Genomic DNA, 23,456 nt, shown 5'->3' on the forward strand with positions numbered 1-23,456 from the left:
GCCATCGAGCTTCCCTCATAGCCTCTTCTCAACCTCGTAAAGATTGGTTCGTTTTCGCTCGAGCGCCGAACTATCAATCGCCCATGGAGCGATGAGCGAAAAGAAAACAGCACAAATCGAGAAGGACCCGACCCATGCTCATAGGGCTGAGTGTTTGGGGCATCTTTCCGGGCCCCGATGCGGAAGAAAGGGTCGTTGAACCCTTGAGCATGGTGAACTCGGTCCTCGATGCGGTTTGTTACCCAGGCATCGGTCCAGGGCAATCCATCTGCCAAGTAATGGCCAGCTGAAGCCACAGAGGGCGGGAGCAGCTGGAGGTTACTTGCTTTAGGGGACCGGCGAGGGTCCGTGTGTCAGGCCTTTCGTATTGAAGTTCTGTGTTGGACTTTTGATGGCCAGCTAACATTGTGCATTGACCAAAAGTACCGGGGAAACAACCGCACCAGCACAAGCCATGTCTCGAAAGAATTACAGCCTCGTGGGAGTCAACGTCAGTAACTTAGGGCTGCAAGGCTTCATGTTGTACGGACATTCCTGGGCGCATCGACCCCATACTCATACAATGTTGTGGTCAAAGGCTTTGATACCGTGACCTCCCAAAAGGCGTCGGCGAGACTCCGAGCCTTCGAGTGTTGGACCTTTCATCTTCGTCCCCACAAGGAGCTGCGATGTCGGGGATTCATTACCTCACTACCCACCCGAGCAATGAGGGGATCGCAGGGGAGCCTCTGTAACCCTGTGGTCACTGGTGTCCAAGGTAATGAGTCCACGCTCAAACTCCGTGGGGTAAATCCAGGGACCACGAAGGGGATCATCAGAGCAAAATGCCGAAGGTGAGGCAGTTGGATACAATACATAGAATATCCGTTGCGACACACTGCGCTGCGATATTCCAGCCATCCAGGCCTTGTCAAACAAAGCTCGGCGTCACAAGAGAACTGCTTACGCTGGTAGACCCGAAGAAAACAGCATAGACATATAGCTACCTGAATCTTTACGCAGAAAGATCCCACCATGGCAACACAGCGCCTTGCCGCGTGGGCGGTCTCACTCCAGTACACCGACCTCCCCGAACCTGTCACACAAGCCGCCGTCCGGAGTTTCTACAACTGGGCGGGCTGTGCGTTGGGCGGCTCAAACCATCGCACCACGACCACCGCGCTGGAAGCACTGGCGCCGTTCTTTGGGCCCGCAACTTCGAGCATCCTCGGTCGCACGAGCCAGAGCAAGGCTGCTGACAACAACTTGAATCTACCCAGCCGGGCAGACGCATCGCACGCGGCCTTGATCAACGGGATCGCGTCACACGTGCACGACTATGATGACACGCATCTCGAAACCATCATCCACCCTACAGGTCCCGTGGCGAGTGCGTTGCTCGCGCAGGCAGAAGCCTTGGGCAATGTCGACGGGCAGCAATTCATTCTTGCCCTCGTCGCTGGCATCGAGGCCGAATGCAAGCTTGGCCTGGCCGTCTGGCCGAAGCATTACGATGTCGGATGGTACGTACACGTCTCGCCTCCTTCACACTCACTCTGACACACACTTAAACACAAACTCTCTCGTGTTTGCCAATTGAGTATCTCGCCCCAATTGAGCGAGAGACGCCTTGCTAAACATTCAAATCGCATCTAGGCACATCACCAGCACAACAGGCTCGATCGGTGCCGCAGTGGCCGTGGGCAAAATCCTCCATCTGTCAGAAGAACAAATGGCCCACGCCATTGGCATTGCCGCGACCCAAGTGACCGGACTGCGCGAGATGTTCGGCTCCGACACCAAATCATTCCACGTGGGTCGCTCGGCTCAGAACGGACTGATGGCTGCAATTCTCGCATCCAAAGGCTACACCAGCTCATTACAGGCACTCGAGGCGAAACGCGGCTGGGCCAACGTCGTCAGCGAAACACAGAGACTGGATGGCCACATAGCTACCCTCGGACAGGTGTGGGAGATTGGAAAGAATTCTTTCAAACCCTTTCCGTGCGGGATCGTGGTCCATCCCGTCATAGATGGGTGCATTCAGTTGCATCAAGAGATGAAGGAGAAAGGCTTCTCATCAGCTGGTATCAAAAGCGTACATTGCAGAGTACACCCTCTGGTGCTGGAATTGACTGGCAAGAAAACGCCTCAGGATGGTTTGCAGGCCAAGTTCAGCGTGTACCACGGCGGAGCTGCTGGTCTGGTCTTGGGCAAAGCAGGTCCCGCGCAGTATGACGACAAAGTTGTGAGATGCGAGGATATCACTTCGGTCAGGGACAAGATCGATGCAGTTGCCGACAACAAGCTCGGCGCTGACGAAGCAGAAATTGTGGCAGAGTTTTCGGATGGTCACAAATTGACGAAGCACGTCACACATGCCATCGGCAGCTTGGAGGTTCCCATGACCGACAAACAACTACAAGACAAGTTCATTGATCAGGTCACACAGGTACTAGGGTCACAGAAGGCATCGGAGGCAAGTCAGTCCTGTTGGACGATCGGGAATGCTGCAAATGCTGGAGATTTTGTGAGAACTCTATGATCTAAAATTGATACCGAACAATAGAGTACGGCGAGAGTTGATGCTAAGCCTGGGGCTCTGCGCCTCTACCATCATGGCGTATCAAGACATGCTCCTACAACCAAAAGCTATTTTCCGACATCTCAAGCATTCAGCTCACCAAATGGCTGGTCGCTCGTCCAGTAACCCAATCGAATGCTTGATCAAAGAATGAGATAGTCTCGGTTGAATCTTGCCCATCCTCTTGTTGGGCATCCACGGTCGTAAGAGGAGCGTTCTGATTACACTTGTTCCGAATCTAAAACGAATGTTATGGCGCTGACCCAGCTTCGACCGACACCTTCGCATTTTCGAGGTCCATATCACCACAAAAATTCCAATGGACAGAGTGTTTGGTCCCCTGTTCTTTCCAATCATTCAAGGTCTGTGGATAAAATTTGACGTTACCCAGCAGGCCCGCGTCGTGGGCAATACACACCAAGATGTCCTCGTTAGCATCAAAGGCTTGCATCGCGGAGACACTGCGCCTCGCCTCCTCTGGATCCTCATTGACTGGGGGATTTGCTGAAATGAACGGTTCATTTGCACTCCTTTTGGGATGAATATATTCCTGAAAGCAAGACCCGGGGCATGGTGCAACTGCAAAGCGTGACCTTGGGATAGCAGGAACTTCCTTTGGCAAGGGGAGATATTCTGTTGGCCTGAAAATGGCAGGATAGTGAGCACAGTCGCCACCCATGAAAACAAAGGACGGCGAAGGAGTGGTCAAAACTCGTGCTAAGGCGCACAGGTGGCCCACAGTATGGCCAGGTGCAGACAAGAGATAGAAGGAGCCATCTCCGAAAAAGTCGTGAGCTGGAAATTGCCCGATTTTAAGAGTGAAAGATGCATTGTCCAACTCGCGTAATGTATGTCGTTCCAGTTCGGATTCAAGGATGCTGCTTTCTGGGTTGGTTGGATACGCTGGTAGGTATGCTGCCTTGAAACCTGGGCCTACCACAATGTCGGTGGAAGAAGGGAAGGCGTTAATGTCCCCGCGATGATCAAAATGTTGATGCGACCAGATGACGGCTGAGATAGATTTGGTAGTAATCCCAAGGTTCCCAGCATCCTCATTCAACATTTCATCGATGTTCCTCTTGACGTCAAAGGGCATATACTGCTTGATGAAGCCAACAGTTTTGGGTGGGAGGGTGTGCTCCCAGTCCTTGCGCATGCCCATGTCAAATAGCACATGCTTGTCTTGAGCTGTGTTACTGACAAGAAATGAGTAGGAAGGAAAGCTGAAGATGTCGTGACCCGGGAGGGTAGGACTAAACATCAGTGATGCAGGTGCCTGTCCATAGGTAGTGGTGTCAACGATGCGGACGTCTACCACGGAAGCCGACACCGGTATGTGCAATTCAGGAGCCGGCTTTGGTGTCGACAGGTACGCGTGCTCAGTCATGGTGGAGGAGGGTTCTCCGAGGAAGTTTGTTTTGAGCATCTGGCACTCCAGGCTCGCAGTATATATGGCTTGGGACTTGAAATAGGAGTTGCCTAGCTTGGGGCGATCTTCGTAATCGGATTCTCAGATTGAAAGCCGTTTTGGGGTCCCGGTCGAATTTGGCTGAACTGCAGAGACCAATGGAAAAGCACGATTAATGTCCGCCTCAGGTAAGAGACTCTGTAAAGAGCGTATGGAATAGATGCTGGTAATGATCACATGCAGTAAAGACTAAATCTGAGCGATATGCGAGCCAGTCCAGTCAAACCATTAAAGGCCTACCTCGATGCAACTGTAGAGAGCTGCTATTTGTGGCAGAACTGCATGTTCAGCATGAATGTACATCCGAGCTCATCAAAATATGCCATGTTGCTGGCTTGACGACACGAGGATATTCTTTAGCTCAAGGTTGAAGGTGAAAATCAAATCAAAATGTAAGAGTAAACGACCGTGAAGACTCGAGACTCAAGGAAGGCCGAATGCGCTGTAGTCACGTGAGACAGGGTAGCCGACGTAGAGATCACGTGAAAGGAAGCTCCGTCAGTCTTGCTGTTGAACTTCTTCCCAGGCCACGCCTTTCGCTCGCACCTCAGGCCTCGCTCACATCTAAGACTGGGAAGCAATGCCCACCATGAAGATGAAACCATTAGCCATCTTAAGACTCTTACGACCTACCGGCGCCCAACCCGTCTCCTTCTGGTCGATCCGAACATTCAGCACGACACGTCCGTTCCGCCAGTCTCAACCACAATATCCCTCCGAAGCTCCAGAGAAGCCCATCAACTTCTACAAGACACACGGACGAGCTTTTTTCAAGGCTATTACGCTAGCCTTTCTCACCTACCAAATCGCCTATTGGGGATGGTTGACTCTGGAAACGGAAGAGATCAAGGACCAGAAAAATCGCGAGATCAAATCGCTTGAACGTGAAGTGAGATTGCTGGAAGAGAACAAAAAGGGCCATAGACCTGGTAGCTGAAGGTCATGCAACCGACTACGTTCGACACAAAAACACAGCATGCAGCGGTTCATCAATGAGCCAACAGTTTGCGAGTTGGGACCAAACAAGACGCAAGAAGTCATGCGACCCTGGTGGACGATACGATCACACCCGAATGGAAGAGCTTCGACTTGGACAAAGTACTCGAAGCTTTTGGACCGTTCAAAGAGCCAAATCTCAACGAAATTCTCTTGTAGCCTAGCGAAGTAAGTCGAGGCTTGCTGGTCCAGAAAGTTCTTCAGTTCCAACACTCAATACAAGACACCTGCTGCAATACAGCCTGAAGCATATGGCCAAAGCCTGGAATGCATAAAGGGCGGGATCACAGCACCTCGATGAGATGCATCATGCTTCGAAACAGAGACAAGCAGTTTCAGTTCATGCAGTTCGGCTCCAAGATGCTCATGAAACATGACGACCCTCTCAACAGGGATCAATCAACAGCCGCCCATCACGACTCATTTACGGTCAGAGCCGGCTTACGAGCTTCGACGGTCACCGGAACGCTATGTCTTCCCAGAATGTGTCCCTTCCGGCTTTCGAATGGTTGTTGACAAGCCCGGACTCACCAGATCGTGCGATCAGGCGACCCCCAGCATCGACACCGATACCGATGCCATAATCGAGCACATGGGTAAGGGGAGCGCTGCGACATGGAAGCTGATCGCAACATTCACTGCATACATTGTTTCCGTCCTCGGATCTGGAGCAGGTTGGCGCCGTCTGCGGCTAACTCATGGTTTGTTGGATCTGATGTTGGTGCCTTACATCTACGCAGGTAGTTAGAGGTGACGAGGATGCCAGGCTCGAGTAGGACGATCTTCAGCCCTCTTTTTTCTCAATGAGAGTTTAGAATTTATCTGTCATTTCTATACCAATGTGCCCTTTCGCTTCGTATCGTTTTTCTTGGTCATAAGAATGTCCTTTAGTCTACGGTCTTTTACTTTTCCAGCATCGCAGCCGGCCAGCCATGCATGCGTACCACAGTAGCACAGGTCTTGCGTAGCCCACGGACAGCCAAGTTATAGGACCTCACGTCCTGGAGCCCTGACCAACCCAACCCCCGCTCACTGCACGACAGAGATTTATTTCGCTCGAGGCATCCGTATTGACCAGTCCACTGTTCAACCAGGCATGAGAGGCTTGTACCTATCATTCAACCCGCCCCTGGCCGCAGTGTTAGTGTCATCATCTTGGTCCATAAGTCCTGCCGCACTTCCCCGTTCGCTCTGCCGTCGAGACGGCAACGGCGGACCAGGTTTCTCGGCTGCTTCGCTCGGCCTACTGCTTGCCGGTGCCGGCGGTGGTGAGGATGACAGCACCATGCTGCTGCCATGAATATTGTCAAAGCCTCCAGTACCCTCGCGTATTCGTTGTTGATACTGCTGCAACGGGGTCATCCTCGTTGTTGGAGGCGCCGGTAGCGTGGTGGCACTCGGAGAGCTCGAGGTATCCTTTCTCGGAGGCGGCAGTGGTGCTACGACGACGCCTCTCTGGGATCCATTGGTGGTTGGACTCGTTGCTATGTCTGGCGCACTGACGAAGGACGCTGTCGAACTCATTGTGCCTGTACGTTTTGGCAGTGGCGGCGGTCTTTCTTGTTCTTGTTCTTGTTCTCGTTCTTGTCTCGGTTTTGTCGCTGGCTCAAGCGACACAATGCCATCCTGCCGCGACAGACTGGCTAGGCGTGGCAGGACCGGTGCGGGAAGTGGACTCACCTGAGGCACGGCGGTCTGGCTGGACGACGTTGTCAGAGTAGAAGGCTTGACCGGTTTCGGAGGTGGTTGTTTCTTCGTCGCTGTCGAAGACGATCTCATGGGTATCTGCGGCGAGTCTCGTCCTGGTGCGGACCTCGCTGGCGAAGACGCCGCACTCGATGTTACAGCTCTCGTTCTCGTCGCTGACACTCCTCTGGGCGTCGGCGTTGGCGGCGGCAGCGCTGGACGTCTCGTCTTTTCGACCTCGAGTTGTTTTGCGCCACCCGAAGACGACGACACTCTACTCTCACCCTCCCACGGCGGCGGAACCATCCTTCTTGTCCCTCTCGACGGAGGCGGCGTCGGCTTCTGCGGTCTTTCAACCTTGACCCAATCGTCCTCACCTCCCTCCTTTTCTTTCCACGGATTTGCCGGTCGATCTTTGTTCAACATCATGCCGTCCTGAGGCGCCCGCAGCGTACTCCGTGCCGTCTTGTTCCCATCCAGCCACCACTTCCTCTTATCACTGCTCGCAGGCGGCAATCCTTCCTGGATACTCGTGTAGCCACCCAGACTCTCCATCTCATCTTCATCACTGCCATCCACCGTGTCCGAGATACTCAAGCCCTCTGTGGAATCTCCCGCTCCAGCACCCTTGGCTTTCATCTCCTTGGCCCTTTTGCTGTACAATCTCCTCGTCAAGTCATCCTTCTTCTTCTCATCGACGACCAGTATGCCCATATCGAAGACCGCATACACCGGCCGATGATCACTGAACCTCAAGCTCATCACACTATCATACTCCAGCTGTTTCATCTGCGAACCCAATACTTCTCCGCCTTGCACAAAATTCCCCTTGTGATTGACCTTCCACAGGATCCGATCCGTCCACGCCGGTATTCTCTGCTTGTCACTGGAATCGAATTCATCCTTCCCAATGTCGTACTTGTACGTCGGCAAGAACTTGACTCTCCCCTCGCGGTAGAAGTTGAAACAATTACCCACCACCATCTGGATATTGAGCTGGTCGTTCTCATACAATCTCCCCAAAGCATCTTCTCGGACCTTTTCATTCCCAATCATCGCCTCATTGACCAACGCCTTGACCTTTTCATATCCAAGACCGATTCGGTAGTTGAAATCTCCCGCCCAAACGACGATCTCATGGTCTTCGATACTCCTGTTCCGTTGAAACCTCAAACCGGCTGTAATGGTCTGGTAGTCGCGGTTTCGTTCTTCATAATTCGCAAACCCAGCCGCCAAATGCGCCGTGACAAAGCACACGCTTGTACTCTCAATATCCATCCTAATGGCCACGGCGCCCTTGTTCCCCGCGATCCCACTCATCCCGGTCTTCTTGATCGCGCCTTCGACATTCTTGATCCGTGCCAGGATACTCGACCTGACAAAGACGAGCAATGCTGCTCCAACCAGCTGCCCACTCCGGAGCAGTACGTAATCATCAGCCCCTTTCGCCCTACCGACCATCTCAATACCCTTTTCATTCTCATCGCCCGGCGTATGTCCATTCAAACAATCCCTCACCGTCCTCTCCCACATCATCCGCCGATTCGGATCTGTACTCATTATCTGTTGCGGACTCAACTCGACAATCTCCTGGAAGCCCACAACAACCACATCGAGCCCTCTCTCTCTAGCTGCTAACCAAGGACTCAAATCCTCCTGTGCCCCACTGATTCTCCCATTCAAGTTGAACGTGCCCACGCCCAATTTGATCGTATCTCTCGTCTCAAACTCGGCCCTCCGCCGTCCCACTTCAGCAACCACCCAGTCATTAATTGGATCGAACAAATCCACGCTGTTCTGGCCCACAAGCCGCCCGAGCAACAAATCCACCGTATTCTGCCGATTCTTGTCCTCAAAGTGGTTCACGTACAACCGGGTCGCGCTCTTCCTTGCATCGGCAATGGCCCCCGCCAGACTCATCTTCCCGTGCCGTGTGAAACTACTCTTCAACGCCCCGGTCCCCGCGTATATCTTGCTTAGCGTGTCGCCATTGTCGGCCCACAGCGCAGAATGTCGCATCCAAAAATCCGAACTTCCGCTTTCGCCCCTATGTGACATAAAAAGCTCGAGAGCCATCTGGCTGATCATGCCCTGGATCAAGTTCGTCCTGTCCAGACAATCCAGGCAGTTTACCCGGAACACGCCGTTCTGCTGCATTATCACGATGGGTCTCTTGACCGTTGTCCGTTTCCCATGTACAATGGTCTCCTCACTGACCTCTTCGGCCAGAAAGTACACGAAACTCTCCGCACTGGAGTCGAGGTACGGCCGGATCGCCCGTGCCCCTTCGTACCCGGTCGCGCCTTTCGTGCGCTCATGAAAGTCGAATTCAGTCTCCCGGAGTAAATGGTGTTCCTCTTCTTCACCTTCCTCGTGCCGTCGGAGGGGACTCCGCGTGACATGCTGCCGATACCGCTCTGTGAGTTCGACTTCGCCAGGCTTGAACGCGCTGAGCAGGTTGACGATATGTACGGCGCCGTACGTCCGTTCGAGCATGGAGAAGTGCTTGTCGAACGCGGGCTGAGTGGCTTCGGGTGAGCGTGTGATTTGGATCTTCTGCTGTCCGGGGATCAAGCTGGACGAACTCTCCCAGAAAATAGGAATGCTTCCGCGGATTTGGGTGTACGAGAAACACAGGCCCGCCGGCGACCAAAAGACCGTTTCGGTCTCGACGAAATTGGCAACGTTTCCGTTGTCATCGACGCCTCGGGAATTGAAGCGTGTGCCGGCCCGGCGCGATGAGAGGCGCGATATGACGGTTAATGTCGCTGGGAGGCCCGGCGCTGTGGCTCGGATGGGTGATGACGACGGTGGGACTGGGAGACTCTTGACGAAGCCCCGAATCACGGAGGTGAGAAGGCGAGAGTGGTCGAGGGCAAAGCGTTCGTGGTCGGCGAGCCTGCTGCGGAATTTGAGGAGTGGGTCGATCATGTACGAGTTCCAGAGGAGGCCTTCGTCCAGGCTGGATATGTCGATGGCGGAGTCGACGTCGGCTCTGTATGTGGTTAGTCATGGTTTGTGCGCGCGAGAAATGACTGACCGATCTTGTAAGCGACGGGTAAGATCAAAATCGAGACTATAATAAAAATGGCCATTACTGAGAAGCTTCTGCAAAGCGTGAAATGGGTGTTCGGCTGTAGAGTCGCCTTGATCGTAGCCTCCGCCATAGTCGACATCATCAGACTGGAAGGATTGTCCTGGATAGGGGTTTGGATAAGGCCCATGGGCGTGGTCGTAGTCTGCTCGGTTGAGACAATCTAGTCGCCAATCAGTAATTTGGACTCGAACCGAGAGACCGACTCACAGAATTCGACAGCGTATATCTTCTGCACTGTCTCTCCTCGCCTTACCGATGCAACTTCTTCCGACCCTGTAATGACACAAAGGAAGACATCGTTGTTGAGCGTGATCAGACCCAGAGTGCCCTTAGCAGTAGTCACTGAGTGAAAGTGGTTCAAGTCGATGGATGACCTCTCGGCGAACTCCACCATACAGCGTGGCGTCGTATTAGAACGCGCAGAATTGAGCGACAACGGCAGACTGGTTGAACTTGAGCTTCGTCCGTTCTCTGGCGGAGTATGGGTATGTCGGAATATCAAGACATGCTCGTCCGTCGCTAATGCCACTGTACGGTGGGGATAGTCGTGAATCAGAACTCGCATCGACATCACGACGTAGACTACCGGATCAATTGCAGTTGATCCCACATGGCCAGGCTAGGTGATGGTCTCAGGCTTTGGGCTGCAGTAAGGGTATGCAATGGACTTCGTTAACTGATATGGCATCCGGTCGCGTGCTGATGTGCTGATATTTTCTGTCAAAGGCTGCACTGCTCCGTATCCGTCCAGTCTATTGCAAAACGTCGACCTGTTTGTGATTGTTGGTGACGACTACCCATCATTCAGTCAGTGGCAAATGCTCATCAGAGTTGAGGTGGTTAACTTGGTTGGTGAATGATGAAATGTTGTACAGTACCAGGAACACACGTTCTGGCCAAATCCTGGTCAGCTGACGTGGCTTAGTCAGACATCTATACTGCCACCCAGCTCGCCAGCAAGTACCTTAAGCACCCTAAAGGTACCTGAGGTACGGCAAATGGCCGTTCGTGTCTGCTCGGCAAGAACTAGCTCCTATATTGTGTTACCCGTTGACAATCGCTGGAAGAACCTGACAATCCTCTCATCATGAAAGCGATTGATCTCATTGCTATATCACCTCTAATGGTGAGTGGAAAAAGTGGTGTTTCTGGCCAGCCATGACACCGACCCTTCCTTGATGCATTGGGGGTATCTCGAATCGAATTCACCAGAACAAACGCCCGAACCTGAGAATACATCAGGTACTCCAACATCCTCTTGTATGACATTCATCGATTGTCGCTCAACCGCAGCACACCATTCAAATGCGACATTCTCTTTCAGTCCACAATATCGCTAGATACCAAAGATAAATCAAAACTCCCGCTTGGTGCCGTTTTTCATCAATCGTCACAAAATAAGTGAATGTTTTCATCAACTGCGTCTCATCTCCTTGAGGCATGAAAAACCGATCCCGAGTCTTCGGGAGGATAAAGCCATGCCTCCTGATGTAGCCAATGCGAGAGGCCATCTCATGTCGATGTCATGAATCGTCCTCGTTTGGTGATTCGAGTGGGAAAGAACCGAGAGTCATGACTGTAGTAGAAGTGTGCAGTGCTGCGATGGATGAAAAGTTCAATCGTGCCACCCGAGCTTTCACCTCTTCGTCGTTCCTCACCGAACCATTCCGCCACCCGGAAAACCCAACGTATCCGATTCACAATGCCAACACAAGCACAGCCGCTCACATAACGGTGCATGAACCTTGTTCAGCGGCACCGTGCTGCGAACGAGCGGCTACATCAGGCTTTTTTTCACCTTTTAAAGACCGCGAGGAACGACTAGGGGCGCCTCCTAGCATCCATGCGGCTAGTCCTCCTGGCTTTTTCTTCTTGCCGTTTCCTGTGCCTAATTAGCAAACGTTGACCAAGAACGGATGACACACCTACCCTTTCTCCTTTCTCTCGGATTGAGGATGTCATCCATCATCAGAATACCGTCGGTGTCCAATTCAGGAGGTGGCGGTGGCTGATCCTCCTTCTTTGGTTCTGGAACCGGCCACAACATCATAGTAATGTTCATGTCGGGCTCAATAGTCGATTCCCAGTAATTGGGCATGATGATCTCTTTGTCAGGTCCGATCAAATCGTAACGTCCAGCCATCACAGGTTCTGCGAGGCCCTCAACATGTGCAAATGCTTGATTTATCAGACCCTCCATATCCTACATAATGTCAGTGTCAAAACTGGGATGCAAATCACCGGGACACTTACTCTCCACCGGCAACATCGCTCCCAAGGGAAGTTGTAGTTGCGTCCGATGGCATCTTTGAACCTGACAGGAGCCTTCCTCTCCGCAGGTACTGCAGCTGCGGCCTTCTTCTCCGCTTCTTCGGCTTCTGCTTTTGCTTTCGCCGCCTCGGCCTCTGCTTCTTTCAACTTGGCTTCAGCTTCCTCTTGCGCCTTTTTGGCCTCTGCTTGTGCCGCGGCCGCCGCCTCTGCAGCCTCCTTCTCGGCCTGGGATTTGGCAGCAGCTGCAGCTTCGTCAGCTATTTTCTTCTCGGCGGCAGCCTTATCCGCCTTTGCAGCGGCCTCCTCGGCTGCTGCTTTCAACGCAGCTTCAGCCGCTTCCTTGCGAATTTGTTGCTCTCGGGCAGCTTGCTCGGCAGCTTTCCTAACCTGTTCTTCGTAGGCTCGTATAGCCTCTTGTCTTGCTTCCTCTCGAATGCGCCGTTCTGCTTCCATTCTTTCATTCAGAGCGGCAGCATCGGCACGAGCCTTGGCTTCTGCGGCCAGTATGGCTTCTTCTCGAATGCGTCTCTCTTCTTCGGCACGTGCTGCTGCAGCTGCAGCCTCAGCCCTCGCCTTATCAGCGGCTTGTATAAGAGCATGATCCCGAATACGCTTCTCTTCTTCGGCACGGATGGCATCTTGTCGCGCCTTCTCTTCGGCTTGTCGCAAAGCATCTTGTCGAATTCGAGCTTCCTGTTCCGCCAGCGCGGCATCAGCTTTGGCCTTCTCGGCAGCTTGCGCTTCTTTGCTTAAATCTGACTGAGCTTTCTGTTCTTTCATCATATCCGCAAATCGCTTGAACATTTCTTCAGGGTCCGCATCTTTCTTCACTTCGAACTTGTCGGCTGAGACGTTCAGGGAGCCAGGCTGTGGAGAGGGTGCAATTGGGGGTGGGATGCGATAGTCCAGGTAAGGGTAAGGCATTTGCTGGGGATATTGAAGGTACTGGGGAGGGTATTGTTGCGGACCGAATTGAGGAGGATATTGAGGGAAATAGCCACCGCCGGGAGGTCCAGCGTAACTAACCATCGTCGGTGCGCCATAAGGAGAGGTGTAAGGGGAGGTGACTTGGGACGGAGCGTGGTGGTACCCACCAGAATATCCTGACGGCGGTGGATATTGTACTGGCTGACCGGGGGCCATGGGAGGATATTGGGCTGGATAAGGCACTGCCATGGGTTGCGCTTGGAGAGGTATCATCTGACCAGAATGAGGCACAGCGGGGTACGCATATGAGCCAGAAGAACTGCTGTGAGGATACGGGTTTGGCCCATAGTATGATTGAGGACGAGGCATCCGAGGATCTAGGTCTGTCCGCAGGAACTCTTCCGTTGAGTCACCGCTTTCCGTGGGTGCGGTCTCCCGCAGTTCTCTCGTTCGGCTATTCGTAGGGTGGCGGATGGCTTGTTGACGATGATCTGGTTGTCGCCGAGCGGAGTTTGACCTGGAGTCGTATTGTTGTGCTCTATCTCGATGATCTACTCTTGAGGCCGAGTCGGAGCCATCGCCTTCTTGCAGTTCGTGGGGGTAGTCCAGTTGTACAAAATCGCCAGGATGGGAGGAGGAGCCACTCTGACTCTGGGTAGGCTGGATGACAGAGTATTGGGGAGATATTTCCGCGGGGGAGACTTGAACGCCGTTTTCGTGAAGCTCGTCGTCTGGAGAGCCCGGGGAAGGGGATCGGGAGCGAACGTGGGTGATGTCGACCTGGACGTGACTGTGCCGCCTTGAAGACCTAATAAGTGGCGAGTTAGCATTGACAGAAGAAGGCAGGCAGACGACGCACCCCATTAGAGAATGAATGAGGTCAAGGAATTACCGCGTCCAACCCACCCGCGCAGGGAAGGTTGAACGAGATAGCCTTGAGGTGTTGTTAGTTAAGGGATGCTAACCGATCCAAAAAGAGAAGCTGACTTCAGGCTGCAAGGACCGTCCAGATGGCCAGGTCCAACAGGTCCAGTGAAGTTGGTAGTAGATGTCCTTCAATTCGGGTGGTGGTGGTTGAGACAGGATGTTCGAGGATGGTGGTGACCGCCTGCGACCTTCTGAAATTCCGACGATGTGGATCCGCGGGGAAGGAAGGCACGGCCAGAGGCGCAGAGGGCAGATGCGTCCAGCCGGAGGAGCAAAAAGTAGAAGATCAGACTATGGCGACGCCGCCGGTGGTATTTGCTGGAAGAATGAGGATGAGTATCAATAGGAGGAGCTTGAAATTTGTGATGTTGACGCCGACAATTCACAAGCGAGGAGTTTGAGAGGATGGACGTGATGCGAATCGTCTTGTGTTTGGCGACAGGTGATTGAATTGGGAACTGCCGCTAAAAGTGATGCCCAATGGGTCCCCTAAAGGCCCAAAGCAGGAGAGAAAATTCAAGGCCCAAGTCAAGGTCCAAGGATGACGGTCCCAGGGATGTTGGTGCGGTCCGTGGGAAGGGAAGAGGGAACGGCGTGGGTGTCAATGGGCTCGTGGGCAAATGACTCGTTCCCGGTGGGATCCTGTGTGGGGCCTCAATGCCTCAAGCCTCAGCGTCCACTTTATTCATCCGACACAATCCTTGCTAACAAAAATAATATTGTCCGAACGTCGGCGACGAGAGACACCTCAACTGCAACCACAACGTCGATGACGGGCTTCGAATCCGTAATAGATGCCTGTGGATGAGGCTGTCATCCAGACCTCGATGTACGGCTGGTCGAGTCCTGCTCGTCAGACACGAGTCGTCCACAGACCCTCCTTTGCGTAAGTGACTCTCTTCCAACAAAGGTCAGACGGATAAACTGTTTGTCGGTATGACTGTCAAGACCTGGCTGGGAGAAGATGCCAGTCTGGAGTCACAGGATCTTCGACCGTCAGCAATGGTCCGTGATCCAATTGACCTGATGAGTGACAGTGTAGCTATCCGATGGTCTGGTCGGAATGCTGGTTGAAAGACGGAAAGGATCTTGCACCTCTATCAGAATATTGAAGAGGGAAGAAAGCAGAAAGCAGCTTTGTGTGCGCTGGCGACAGGAAAGACCGTCACCACAACAACCTGCAGAACTCTTGGGCCCTCTCAGGTGACGCTGTGTGACATAAGGATTCCCGCCGGGGATGCAGAGTATCTGTAAGGGGTTGGACCAGGTAAGCGCTTCTTGCGCGCTGTTTTTCTTTGGTTGAAATAGACTCGGGTTGTATGAGACATTGAGCCTCCTCTGCAAGGAGATGCGGACATACAAAGATACGGGGGAAAGTGTGCTAGGCAAGAAGTGGTTCAGGCACGGAGAACAGGTCAAGAGTGCCTACATTGGACTCGCTGCAATGCATGCGAGTCTTTCTCGCTCTGTTCGATTGTGCTATCCTCGAATCTATATCTCGGAGATCCAGGCCACCCGGATATATTATCTTGAATGCCAACTTCCCATCCCTCCATGACTCACGGCCGCTGGCTACCCGGATTCCCTAAGCCGGTGTCGATAACATGGTGTGATGGCCTCGACAAAACCTCAAACATCTCGTGCAGATAGATCCTCGGGGCTGCTCGACAAGGCCGGTTCGTGGTTCGCAGCGCGTGGTAAGGCGAGGCTCTCGGTACCTATAATAAGACGGCGTGGCAAACCAGACCCCTAGAGGCTGATGGTCAACATTATCATTTGTCCCGGGTTGGGTTGCGCGGTAATCAAGGCACCCTCAGAAAGGCTGCCACGTCGGATGCGACCATCTGCTGCCCAACTACTTCTCCTTGCAGCACGCTAGCGTAATGGCCCGCATCTGCATGATCTCCCACGAACCATGATTTCTCCCATGAAGCACTTCGGCCATATGCAGATTTTCTCTAGTGCTCTTGACCGTTCCTCCAATGTTGAAAGTGATATCACGACGCAGGTGGCGTTTTGGACGCTGTCCCATTCGAAGGAAAACCAGCTCCTCAGCATCCCTCTGCCAATCCTGTGTCCGCGTTCCAATCTGGACGGTGTTCAACTCTTGGATCTGCTCAACAACTCCTGGGCTGCTGTCACCTCGGATTCTTTCACCCCAGGTGATCTTCGTGCAGTGTGGTCTTTAATGATGGCTTCAAGTCTCGAAGTTGCCAGCTGGCTCAATTTCTGCAGTTTTTCCGCAGAGATGACCACGGCGCTGTTAGCCTTGCTAGTCGTATGGGTTTGCAGGAGTTTGTCTGACGCCAGTTTGAGCCCATAGAACCCTCGTAGGTAGTCATCACAGAGTTCAATGCTTCGGCTAAATCGCTTGACGGCCTGTGACAGGTGGTTCTGGGCCTCGGCAGAGTCCGTCGCTGACACTCCAGTCATGTATTCTAATTCACCCAGTCGTGCATGCAGATTCCAGGCATTAGGGGTAATAAGGAGGGCCTCCTCCAGACAAAAGATGGCTTGTGCACTGCACCCCTGGGACTGATACAGGTCGCTCAGCTCGCACCAGGCCTCCATGTCCGTGGGAAAGGAATCGACGAATTCCACCAAGTCTGCAATAGCGTCTTGAGGTCTTCCGATGGACCTGATGAGCGCGATCCTTCTCTTGTGAATAGGCACATTCATAGGGTTCTCCGTTAGAATCTTGTTGTAGTCTTCTAGTATTTTCTTGACGGCCGCCATGTCCGATGCCACTGCTTCCTGGTATAGTCCCTTCAGAGCCATCACCCGCTCGTTGTTTGCCCCAAACCTGTCCGTCAGCTTTTCCACGCACAAGAATGCCGACTTGTCATCACCCGTACGCAGGCAGGCATACAGCAGTTGCTCGAGGTCGTTCCATAGCTCAGAGGAATCTGCTGAGCTGAACATCGAAGCAGGAAACTTAGTGCTGACCGAAGATGCTTTTGCGAGGAGGGTAGGAGCTCGTTGAGCCATCTGAAGCGCAGCAGCCGGGTCGGACAAGTAGCTGTTGGAGCTGGTGGTCGCCATGATTGAAGGCTCGCCGGCAGGTCGCAGACACAGTTCCGTCTCAATGATTGACCTTGAACTGCAGTCACCGGGACTTAATAAGAGTGGTTCTGACAGTGAAGTCGCAAGTTCGCTAGAGAGATGATTTTCTCGGGTGCCTTCGTAAGAGTATGAGAGTACGAAGGTACCGTACGGAGTACCTGAATCGGAATGTACCAGGTGCAAACTGACCATTCAGCGACGTCCGCATAATTTGGCTTGGCATTGGAAAGGCAACCTTCGATCTCGCTTCAACCAGATCATAACCTGTGAACAACCCTGGAATTACGATCCTAGAATAACGATCCCTCGATCAGGGATATAAACAAATTGACACCGTTCCCTCCCGCATTCATTGTCACGAACTTGCGATGCAGGATTATGATGTCCAGGCGATGGAGGTTGATCTTCAACTGACGACATATTCTTCTTGTCCAGCCTGCAGTGTCGCGTGAGGAATCATGCCCATTGGGGATTTATAATATCGCTCCTCAAGCTACTCACCCTTCAGGACTACGCATTAAGATCTTGTCAAGATGTTTGAAAAGTCGCTGGTTGACCTTATCAAAGGTCTCCGCGGCCACAAGGGCACCGAGGCGGAGTACATTCAAAACGCCATCAAGGAATGCCGCAGCGAGATTCGGTCCCAGGATCTCGATATCAAAGCCACGGCTCTTTTGAAATTGATCTACCTGGAAATGTTCGGTTACGACATGACATGGGCGGCATTCAATATCCTAGAAGTCATGGCTTCACCAAAGCTCATGCAAAAGCGAGTGGGCTATCTGGCTGCCGTACAGAGCTTCCGACCGGAGATGGAAGTGTTGATGTTGGCCGAAAACCTCCTCAAAAAGGATCTCACATCTCCAACCATCCCAATTCTGTCCCTGCCGCTCACGACCCTTCCACATATTGTGACTTCGTCACTGGCACTTTCAATACTCACGGATCTTCTTCCTCGCGTATCACATTCACAACCTGCCGTACGGAAGAAGACCATAGTCACCCTCTATCGACTGGCCTTGGTCTACCCGGAGACCCTCAGGGTCGCATGGCCCAAAATCAAAGAGCGTCTCCTGGACGAACAAGAAGACAGCAGTGTTACTGCCGCGACTGTCAACGTGGTCTGTGAATTGGGTTGGCGACGGCCACAAGACTTTCTGCCCTTGGCTCCCAGACTGTTCGACCTCCTGTTAGCGCAGAAGAACAACTGGATGGGCATCAAGATCATCAAGCTCTTTGCTGTTCTGACTCCACTCGAACCACGACTGGTCAAGAAGCTCGTCCGACCACTTACCAAATTAATCCAGGAGACCACGGCCATGTCTCTCCTTTACGAATGCATCAGCGGAATCATTCAAGGTGGTATTCTTGACGGCGCAGAAAGTGGTATCGACGTGGAGGAAGTTGCTGATCTCTGTATCTCCAAGTTGAGAGGCATGATCGTTCTGGACGGCGATCCCAACTTGAAATATGTTGCACTTCTAGCCTTCAACAAAATCGTCGGGACCCATCCTGCTCTCGTCTCCATGCAACAGGATGTCATAATGGCTTGCCTGGACGATCCGGATATTTCGATCAAGATGCAAGCACTGGAGCTGGTGTCTGGCATGGTCAATAGTGACAGCCTACAAGGTGTCGTCAACCGTCTCATAAAGCAGCTTGCCAGTTCACCATCCTCCAACGACGTTAACGGACACCATGAAGAAGGTCAGACAGATATGGAACAACGGCTGGTACCCGATAAGAGAGGGTCCGAAAACCCTCCATTGTCTGACGAGTACCGCCATGAGATCATCACAAGAATCTTGGACATGTGTTCGCAAAATACCTACGCAAATATTACGGACTTCGAATGGTACATCGAGATCCTGGTGCATCTCGTCCGTCACCTCCCAGCCGACAAAGATTCCACTTCAGCAAGGACTACCAGCGACAGCAGAAACTCTTTAGGAGGCCGAATAGGAGGACAACTCTGTGATATTGCGATCAGAGTCAAAGAGCTTCGACCCGACACCGTCAAAGCCGCCGAAACGCTTGTGCTCCTTTCCAATCGAACGATCGCATACCCAAGACACGGTTCTGGGCAAGGTCAAGTCCTGCAATCAACAGTCTGGGTTTGCGGCGAATTTGCAGAGTATCTGTCCAACCCTTACGAGGTCCTCAATTCGCTGATCCACGAGTCCTCCCACAACTTCCCTCCTGCCACGTTGGCAATTTTTGTCCAAGCCATTCCGAAAATCATTTCACATATCGCTGTCACGACCAATCGCGAATGGAACATTTCCAGAGGCACGACCATATCGCTACTACTCGCCCGAGCTACCGAATTCTTGGAAAAGCTCTCATCTCACCCCAATCTAGAAGTGCAGGAAAGAAGCGTCGAATTTCTAGAACTTCTTCGACTGGCCACAGAAGCGCTGTCGGGCCAGGCTAGTGACCACATTCAAGCACCACTTCTCCTCACTTCTGCCATTCCATCGCTCTTTGCTGGAGTGGAACTTAACCCGGTCTCCACGGCTGCGCAGAAGAAAGTGCCATTGCCCGAGGACCTCGACCTCGACACACCCATCAACCCGGACCTGCCAGCAATCCTCCAAGCTTCGCAAGTCGTTGACGAAGACGAACCCGGTGATGATGTCTTCCATGCCTTCTACTACGAACGAGAGCCGACTCAGACAGCTACATCACTTCAACCGCAAACGACAGCCAAACTACACAACACCCCTACCGAAAGCGAACCGCTGTCTTACCAGTCGGCTCCCGACTCGCCAGCTACCCTGGCCAGGCGAAAAGCAGAAAGACTGGCGCGAGCCAGAGACGATCCATTCTACATCGCACCATCAGATGATGCTGACCCCCATATCCACGAGATCATCGGCAAGACAAATGGCGATGAAGAGTTCGACGTTGACTCGATCCCTATAATAGACCTACAGATCGACTCTACACAAACGGCCGCCGCTCACCATCACCCCGCAACGGAACCATCGTCACAACGGACAACGAGAAAGAAGAAGCCCGTACGCAAATTCGTGATTGCAGCTGACGAAACCCTCGATCCCGGCGCCCAGACTCCCCCAATGTCGCAATCTCTTTCCACTTCGAACGCGGCCTCGCACTCTTCCACGCCCACAGCCAACGCCGCACGTCCGCGATCACTCAGTCCAAACGCACAGCCTCGCGCCGGCCGCGCTCCAGCCCCTACAGTCCGCCCGACTCGGACTCTCTTAACCGTGGACTCATCCACGCTGGAGAACCTGACTCTCGAAGGAGGCTCCGCCGAGACAGAACTGGACATTCTCCGCCGCGAAGCCGAAGAGGCCGAGATGGCCAGAGCTCTGCGCGAAGTCGAGAGGAAGAGACTCGAGATGCAGCGCGAAGCCGAACGTGAACGCACCACGCTGGGCGAAGGCGTCGACGTCGAAGGCACAGTCATCCGACGGAAGAAGAAGAAGCGCACGAAAGTCGCAGACGAGACTGGCGCGGTTGCTGGACTGGAAGGTAAGACAAAACAACAACAGGAGGCCGAGGAAGGCGTTGTCAAGAAGAAAAAGAAGAAAAAGGTCAAACCTGCTCAGACGGACGAGGCTGAAAATGAGGCCCAGGCTGAGGCTGAGGCTGAGGCCGATGCTGAAGTTCAGCAGGAGAAGGAGAAGGAGAAAGATGCAGCGGCGCTACAAGCATGATGGAACGCTTTATCCACGTCTCGGTCATGCAATATAGCTCGGATACTTCCTTGAGCACGATGGATCGTGAGTCCAGAAGATGGTCTATTCGTCAACCACAAGAGGTTCTACCAAATGTCCACCCTGTCAACTCTTTCTCCCTTGGTCTTCGTTTTCTGTTGCTCTTGCTCTGTCACTAATCGTTAATGCTGCCAACAACTGTTCTGGCCCAACCAGGGTCCGTACAAAGAGTCCATGGTCGGCTGGGTTCACTATTCGAAGGGCGGAAGCCGGCATTTCGCTCCCTAACGACGGCGAGATACTCAGATAAAGTACCGTCATACCGCATGGATTGGTGCGCCGGCTTGGGTAGGAGCCAAAAGCAAGGCAAATACCGAACGGCATTGCATTGTACTATCTCACTACTTCAAAGACAACAATAAAGAGCGTCAAGTATCATGCCGTCGCAACCCATCCTAGTCCATATTGCTCCATCTTCCCAGCACTTATCCATGGCGACGCCAAACACGTACAGCCGACAAACAGCCAGTCCGCCTTCAATGGTTCGGAGCAGCATTCACGTTCACATTTCGGTTGTGGTTGTGGTTGTGTCTGGCAGCCTCAAATCGAGCAGCGTCATACTCCATCTTGTGTCTGCCTCCAGTGAGGTGGACAACAAGCTGGGACATACGTGCGAACCCGTTTCCCTCGACGCCACGAGGGCACATGGCGATGTGACACAGGTACTTCTTCCCATGGGCGTGTGCCTCACGCTCGTGACGGTCACGGTCTCCTTTGTTCCTATAAGACTTGCCGCAGTATGTGCAAGTGGGATCCGGAGTCCACATTGCCCTGTCGACATCGTGCTGGAGTATTGGTTGTTGATGACTCGGCTGCGCACTATCCACCATGCAGGGTGGCAGAAGATTCCATCTTTCGCCGTCTTATTAGTTCGGTCTGTTAAAAAAAAAAACTCACCCGACCTGAGTGGGCCCAGTCTGAAACTGCAGCGCATCATTGAGAGACGAGTTTAATCCATATCCGTCCTGAGTGGGTGGGTTGAACATGCTGCGTGGCGGAGTGTAGGAGTCGGCTTGCATCATGGGGCAGTAGTGGCAGTAGGGGCAGAGTTGAGCAAGGATGCCATGATGGCAGACGATAGTGAGATTGTCCACGACTGACGAATGAGACCTCGAAAAAATCGAGGAGGTGCGAAGAGAGACGAGAAATTTGGAATCGGAGGGGAGGGGAATCTTATGCTTGAGTGGTAGCCAGCGAGGTAGGTGCCTCAGGTGCCATCAGTCAGGGCATTGCCAGGGCAAATGGGGGCAAGAGAGGCTGCATGAGGGCTTGCATGATCATGCAGCCTGACCGGCACGGTTCGCTAGGCCATCCTCATGCTGTATTGCCATCCAGGTGAGAGCCCAAATAAGAATATGCATCAGTAGAGTGACTTCTGCTCCTTCGCACTCGTTGTTAAGTAGCAGGCATTGGATTCTTGCTGACAGACGGGGCAGCGCGGGTCGGACCATGGCGACCAACGCAAGGACCTTTCTGGTTGATATTTCCCCTTTCGGTAACTCCATTTCTTTTTGCGGAAATCTCGGCCCAAATTTCGTGGCTCACCGAACTTTGTCTCGAGGCAGATTCTCTTGGCAGATGCAAATCCATCCGCTGCGAAGTTCTGCTCCCCTCGTCATCCATAGCGAGAAGCAGGAGCAGCTAACCACTCCACACTCACCGTATTCTGGAGAGGTTGTAGGATTGCCGGAGTCTGTTCTCCATGCGAGGCTCTGTCGATCACGGCCAGACCTACCAACGGACTCAAGGATGCATTGGTCAGACCATCGACTGGCCAACCCTGCGGTGTGAGTCCCTCGTCGCTTATCCTCTCCAACCATCACGCAGCCCGAAGCATTGCCGTCGGCTGATTGTGCAAGATTCCAGGCATGGGCGTGTAAGCGGTCAGCTTGCCAAGTGCTTTCCACAGCCAAAGGGAAGCTTCCTGGGAGGGACGCGTCCTCTGCCCTCCAGGGCAGTGGAATGGACTGCAATTATGTGACGCAAGACTTTAAATGGCGAGGCTCTGCATGAGGAATTGGAGGTGGTTCCCTGAGCCGCAATGTCGGGCATATGACGTGCACGCATCTCCCACACAGGACGACATCCACAAGGCCGTGGTATGGCAAGTCGACCGCGGAAGACTACAGTAAGGTTCGATCAAAAAATGTCCAACCTCGAACGGTAGAGACCCCAGAGGCAGTGTTGAACTCGATGAATGATGAACTTTCTTCTGGTATGCAGTGTTTCCCTGGCATTCGTAGGGCTTGTCTCAATCCGCTCAGGAGACGGAGGAAGAGTATACCGAGCATCTCACTAGTTGACATGGATGTCTTCTTCGTCAATAACTGCCGAGGCCATCTGAAGCTTCACCAGCCCGTCATCATCGTTGTCGAGACTGGCAATGGAAATGGGTCGTTTGTTGGCTGCAGATTTGGCACCCAACACGAAGTATGGAGAAACGGAGTCTTCGTAATGCCCATGATGGTCGTGGATGGTGTGCCCCTCGCTAAGACATCCGCCCCTCGAAATCAGCCCCCAGAGTCGAGTCCCAATTCCCCCCAAATCCTCGCCTGGTGGCCGTCATCTCGCGGTGTTCTCAACACCTGTCAGAACATTCTTGTAACACACCATTGTTATTTCAGGCCGAAGTGTGTTGTCTCGACCGGTTCGATAAGGCCAGAAATTCGTTTCCAAATCCAATTCCATCTCCATCTCCATCTCGATCGTAGC

At 53.0% G+C, this 23,456-nt stretch overlaps 7 protein-coding genes across 9 annotated transcripts; 3 read left to right on the forward strand and 4 right to left on the reverse strand.

The window, feature by feature from the left end:
* The first annotated feature begins 808 nt into the window (after positions 1 to 808).
* On the forward strand, positions 809 to 3,187 carry PV05_01764 (uncharacterized protein). Its single transcript, XM_013466796.1, has 2 exons — positions 809 to 1,502; positions 1,636 to 3,187. The coding sequence occupies exons 1-2, from the start codon at positions 1,015 to 1,017 to the stop codon at positions 2,522 to 2,524; spliced, it is 1,377 nt and encodes a 458-aa protein (XP_013322250.1). The 5' UTR covers positions 809 to 1,014; the 3' UTR covers positions 2,525 to 3,187.
* Positions 2,640 to 4,117, reverse strand: PV05_01765 (uncharacterized protein). Its single transcript, XM_013466797.1, has one exon. It carries the CDS (start codon positions 3,987 to 3,989, stop codon positions 2,814 to 2,816), a length of 1,176 nt encoding a protein of 391 aa, XP_013322251.1. The 5' UTR covers positions 3,990 to 4,117; the 3' UTR covers positions 2,640 to 2,813.
* A 1,283-nt stretch (positions 4,118 to 5,400) lies between these two features.
* On the forward strand, positions 5,401 to 5,775 carry PV05_01766 (uncharacterized protein; the record flags this gene model as incomplete). Its single annotated transcript, XM_013466798.1, has 1 exon — positions 5,401 to 5,775. The coding sequence occupies one exon, from the start codon at positions 5,401 to 5,403 to the stop codon at positions 5,773 to 5,775; it is 375 nt and encodes a 124-aa protein (XP_013322252.1).
* Positions 5,776 to 5,836: 61 nt separating this feature from the next.
* Positions 5,837 to 10,655, reverse strand: PV05_01767 (uncharacterized protein). Its single transcript, XM_013466799.1, has 3 exons — positions 10,018 to 10,655; positions 9,754 to 9,970; positions 5,837 to 9,708 (listed from the first exon to the last, which is right to left on the reverse strand). The coding sequence occupies exons 1-3, from the start codon at positions 10,379 to 10,381 to the stop codon at positions 6,114 to 6,116; spliced, it is 4,176 nt and encodes a 1,391-aa protein (XP_013322253.1). The 5' UTR covers positions 10,382 to 10,655; the 3' UTR covers positions 5,837 to 6,113.
* Positions 10,656 to 10,890: 235 nt separating this feature from the next.
* PV05_01768 lies at positions 10,891 to 14,414 on the reverse strand. 3 transcript variants are annotated; one of them, XM_013466800.1, is made up of 5 exons: positions 13,996 to 14,414; positions 13,868 to 13,942; positions 12,064 to 13,816; positions 11,740 to 12,013; positions 10,891 to 11,692 (listed from the first exon to the last, which is right to left on the reverse strand). In XM_013466800.1, exons 2-5 carry the CDS (start codon positions 13,870 to 13,872, stop codon positions 11,535 to 11,537), a joined length of 2,190 nt encoding a protein of 729 aa, XP_013322254.1. In that variant the 5' UTR covers positions 13,873 to 13,942; positions 13,996 to 14,414; the 3' UTR covers positions 10,891 to 11,534. The 3 variants fall into 3 exon arrangements, with proteins under 3 accessions (XP_013322254.1, XP_013322255.1, XP_013322256.1); XM_013466801.1 differs by lacking the exon at positions 13,868 to 13,942 and having other exon boundaries at positions 13,974 to 14,414; XM_013466802.1 differs by having other exon boundaries at positions 13,868 to 14,414.
* A 950-nt stretch (positions 14,415 to 15,364) lies between these two features.
* PV05_01769 (uncharacterized protein) lies at positions 15,365 to 17,129 on the reverse strand. The gene has a single exon (XM_013466803.1). The coding sequence runs from the start codon at positions 16,975 to 16,977 to the stop codon at positions 16,036 to 16,038; it is 942 nt and encodes a 313-aa protein (XP_013322257.1). The 5' UTR covers positions 16,978 to 17,129; the 3' UTR covers positions 15,365 to 16,035.
* Positions 17,130 to 17,283: 154 nt separating this feature from the next.
* Positions 17,284 to 21,970, forward strand: PV05_01770 (uncharacterized protein). The gene has a single exon (XM_013466804.1). It carries the CDS (start codon positions 17,532 to 17,534, stop codon positions 20,682 to 20,684), a length of 3,153 nt encoding a protein of 1,050 aa, XP_013322258.1. The 5' UTR covers positions 17,284 to 17,531; the 3' UTR covers positions 20,685 to 21,970.
* The last annotated feature ends 1,486 nt before the right edge of the window (positions 21,971 to 23,456 follow it).

The sequence above is a fragment of the Exophiala xenobiotica genome, assembly GCF_000835505.1.
Source record: "Exophiala xenobiotica strain CBS 118157 unplaced genomic scaffold supercont1.1, whole genome shotgun sequence".
NCBI classification, from domain to species: domain Eukaryota; kingdom Fungi; phylum Ascomycota; class Eurotiomycetes; order Chaetothyriales; family Herpotrichiellaceae; genus Exophiala; species Exophiala xenobiotica.

What these genes read in the sequence shown, in the direction of transcription:
- PV05_01764 (XM_013466796.1), top strand. Translation starts at nt 1,015, where the DNA reads ATGGCAACACAGCGCCTTGCCGCGTGGGCGGTCTCACTCCAGTACACC. An exon ending in AAGCATTACGATGTCGGATG is followed by an intron (nt 1,503 to 1,635) that starts GTACGTACACGT and finishes AATCGCATCTAG; the next exon opens with GCACATCACCAGCACAACAG.
- PV05_01765 (XM_013466797.1), bottom strand. Translation starts at nt 3,989, where the DNA reads ATGCTCAAAACAAACTTCCTCGGAGAACCCTCCTCCACCATGACTGAG.
- PV05_01767 (XM_013466799.1), bottom strand. Translation starts at nt 10,381, where the DNA reads ATGTCGATGCGAGTTCTGATTCACGACTATCCCCACCGTACAGTGGCA. An exon ending in GATATACGCTGTCGAATTCT is followed by an intron (nt 9,971 to 10,017) that starts GTGAGTCGGTCT and finishes ATTGGCGACTAG; the next exon opens with ATTGTCTCAACCGAGCAGAC. An exon ending in ACCCGTCGCTTACAAGATCG is followed by an intron (nt 9,709 to 9,753) that starts GTCAGTCATTTC and finishes AACCACATACAG; the next exon opens with AGCCGACGTCGACTCCGCCA.
- PV05_01768 (XM_013466800.1), bottom strand. An exon ending in AGCGATGTTGCCGGTGGAGA is followed by an intron (nt 12,014 to 12,063) that starts GTAAGTGTCCCG and finishes GACATTATGTAG; the next exon opens with GATATGGAGGGTCTGATAAA. An exon ending in TCCGAGAGAAAGGAGAAAGG is followed by an intron (nt 11,693 to 11,739) that starts GTAGGTGTGTCA and finishes AATTAGGCACAG; the next exon opens with GAAACGGCAAGAAGAAAAAG.
- PV05_01769 (XM_013466803.1), bottom strand. Translation starts at nt 16,977, where the DNA reads ATGGCGACCACCAGCTCCAACAGCTACTTGTCCGACCCGGCTGCTGCG.
- PV05_01770 (XM_013466804.1), top strand. Translation starts at nt 17,532, where the DNA reads ATGTTTGAAAAGTCGCTGGTTGACCTTATCAAAGGTCTCCGCGGCCAC.